The 2,714-nt window shown below is 41.8% G+C and overlaps 1 protein-coding gene across 1 annotated transcript; it reads right to left on the minus strand.

Annotated features, from left to right (window-relative positions):
* Positions 1-2,101: 2,101 nt before the first annotated feature.
* LOC142179823 (uncharacterized) lies at positions 2,102-2,714 on the minus strand. Its single transcript, XM_075250705.1, has 2 exons — positions 2,608-2,714; positions 2,102-2,489 (listed from the first exon to the last, which is right to left on the minus strand). The coding sequence occupies exons 1-2, from the start codon at positions 2,712-2,714 to the stop codon at positions 2,102-2,104; spliced, it is 495 nt and encodes a 164-aa protein (XP_075106806.1).

Raw genomic sequence — 2,714 nt, forward strand, 5'->3', positions numbered from 1 at the left:
TTAGAACCCGTTTGGCTAAGCCGTAAAAAATTATTTATTTTGAAAAATATTTTTTGATTCAAAAGTATTTTTGAAAATCAATAGTTGGTATTTGACCAATTAACTTAAAAATTACTTTTTACAATATTTGATAAACAAATTGTGTTTAACCAATCTTTCTAAAAAGTATTTTTGAGTGTCAAATTACCAAAAAGGATAGTACCAATGTCTTATAATTATTTTAAAGAATGAACTTAAATATTAATCGTAAGAGACTTTTATTATTTTTTATTTTACAACAACAAAAACAACATACCCAGTATAATCTCACACTGTGGGATCTGGGAGAGTAGTGTGTATGCAGACCTTACCCCTACCTTGTGAAGATAGAGAGGTTGTTTTCAATAGACCCTCGGCTCAAGAAAGTATAAGCACCGCATTAATGAAAATATAGACAAGAAGGGAGAGTACCAAAAAACCATATAAAAGCAGAAAAAAACAAGATAATAAGGTGATCAACAATGTAAGAAAATAACGGTTAGTCAAAAAAAAATCTACTACCAACAGAAAGCGAGACTACGTATCAATACTACTGTTATGAACACTCTAGATTACCTACTCTACTACCCTAATCCTCGACCTCCATACCGGCCTATCAAGGGTCATATCATCGGTCAGCTAAAGTTGCGTCATGTTTTGCCTAATCGCCTATCCCCACCTCTTCTTTGACTTACCTCTACCTTTTCGGAGGCGAGGCTGTCAACCTCTCACACCTCCTCACTTGGGCGTCTGTGCTCCTCCTCCACACATGACCAAACCACTTAAGTCGCGCTTCTCGCATCTTGTCGTCAATAGGGGCCACACCCACCTTGTCGCGAATAACCTCATTTTTTATCTTATCTAACATGGTGTGCCCGCGTATCTATTTCAACATCCTCATCTCTGCTACCTTCATTTTCTGGATATGAGCGATCTTGACTGGCCAACACTGAGCCCCAAACAACATCGCCGTGGTCTGACCACCATTTTATAAAACTTAACCATAAGTTTCGGTGGTACCTTCTTGTCAGACAAAACACTGAAAACGAGTCTTCATTTCATCCATCCCGCCCCAATACGATATGTGACATCTTCATCAATCTCCCCATCCCCCTAAATAATAGATCCAAGGTACTTAAAAATTTCCTCTCCTAGGGATGACATGCGAATCCAGCCTCATCTCTTCTTCCCCTCCTTGAGTCTCACCACTGAACTTACACTCCAAGTATTCTATCTTGGTCCTCCTCAACTTGAAACCTTTAGACTCCAGGGTCTGCCTCCATACCGCTAACAGCGCATTTACACAATCTCGCGCCTCGTCAATCAATACAATATCATCTCCAAATAGCATGCACCACGGAACCTCCCCTTGGATGTGGTGCGTCAGTACGTCCATCACCAGAGCAAACAAAAAAGGGCTGAGTGCCGACCCTTGATGCAACCCCATCATAACCGGAAAATGGTCTGAGTCCCTATCCACCGTCCTCATTCAGGTGTTTAAAATTTTCATCAATATCAAATCTATCCTCTTTTATTATCTCAATGCTTAATTTCTATGTTTCTCTTCTCTATCATATTATGTGTACATATGTGGCATGAGTTAGCTCGGCTAGACTTCTTTATGCTGTTTATCTATTTGTGCCTTTTTAATGATGCCAGAAGGGGGAATAAAGTCTGGGGGAACTAATTGTTTCCTAATCTGGTTCTCAAAAATGTGTAGTAGTTAAAAATGAGAAATAAGTCTCTCCCAGACTTCCATAGTATGGCTAAGCAGCTTGATACCCCGATAGTTATTGCAATTTTTGATATCACCCTTGTTCTTGTATACAGGAACCATCGTGCTCCCCCTCCACTATTCGGACATATTTTTCGTTCTAAAAATGACATTAAATAACCTAGTGAGCCACTATAAGCCTGCCTTGCCCGCACCTTTCCAAAACTCTACCGGAATTTTATCCGGCCTGGTCATTTTGCCATTGCTCATCTTACGCATAACCCCCTTAACTTCATCAACTCTAATCCGTCTACAATACCAAAGTCACAACGACTCCCTGAGAGTTCCAAATCTCATAATACAATGCTCTTATCCCCCTCCCTCGTTTAAGAGACTATGGTAGTAGGTCTGCCATATCCGACGCATAAACCCCTCATCCAACAAAACTCTACCTTCTTCGTCCTTAATGCACTTTACTTGGTCCATGTCATGCGCCTTCCTTTCTCGTGCCTTTGCTAACCTGAACAACCTCTTATCTCCACCTCGGCCCTCGAGTTCCTCATATAAACGACTAAATGATGCAGTCTTGGCCGCCGTAACTGCTAGTTTTGCCTCCTTCTTAGCCAACTTATAATCCTCCCTATTCGCACTCTTCTCCTCCTCGTTTACACTTTCCACTAGCTTCAGATACGTTACTTTCTTGGTTTTTACTTTTTCTTGCACCTCTCCATCCCACCGCCAGTCTCCCTTGTGACCACTAGAGTAACCCTTTGAAACCCCTTATACCTCTCCCGCGGCTTCCCTAATGCACTGCGCAGCGTGGTCCACATAGTGCTTGCATACCCACTACTCCTCCAAGCCCCATAGTCACCAACTTGTCCCCCAACTCCTGCGCTTTAGCTTCCGTCAAGGCTCCCCACTTGATCATATGTTGGCTATACATCGTCATCTTCCTCCTCTTCCTCGTGATCTTAAGATCCAT

This window comes from Nicotiana tabacum, chromosome 4 (genome assembly GCF_000715075.1).
Source record: "Nicotiana tabacum cultivar K326 chromosome 4, ASM71507v2, whole genome shotgun sequence".
Taxonomy (NCBI): domain Eukaryota; kingdom Viridiplantae; phylum Streptophyta; class Magnoliopsida; order Solanales; family Solanaceae; genus Nicotiana; species Nicotiana tabacum.

What these genes read in the sequence shown, in the direction of transcription:
- LOC142179823 (XM_075250705.1), bottom strand. Translation starts at nt 2,714, where the DNA reads ATGGATCTTAAGATCACGAGGAAGAGGAGGAAGATGACGATGTATAGC. An exon ending in GCGCAGGAGTTGGGGGACAA is followed by an intron (nt 2,490 to 2,607) that starts GTTGGTGACTAT and finishes GGGTTACTCTAG; the next exon opens with TGGTCACAAGGGAGACTGGC.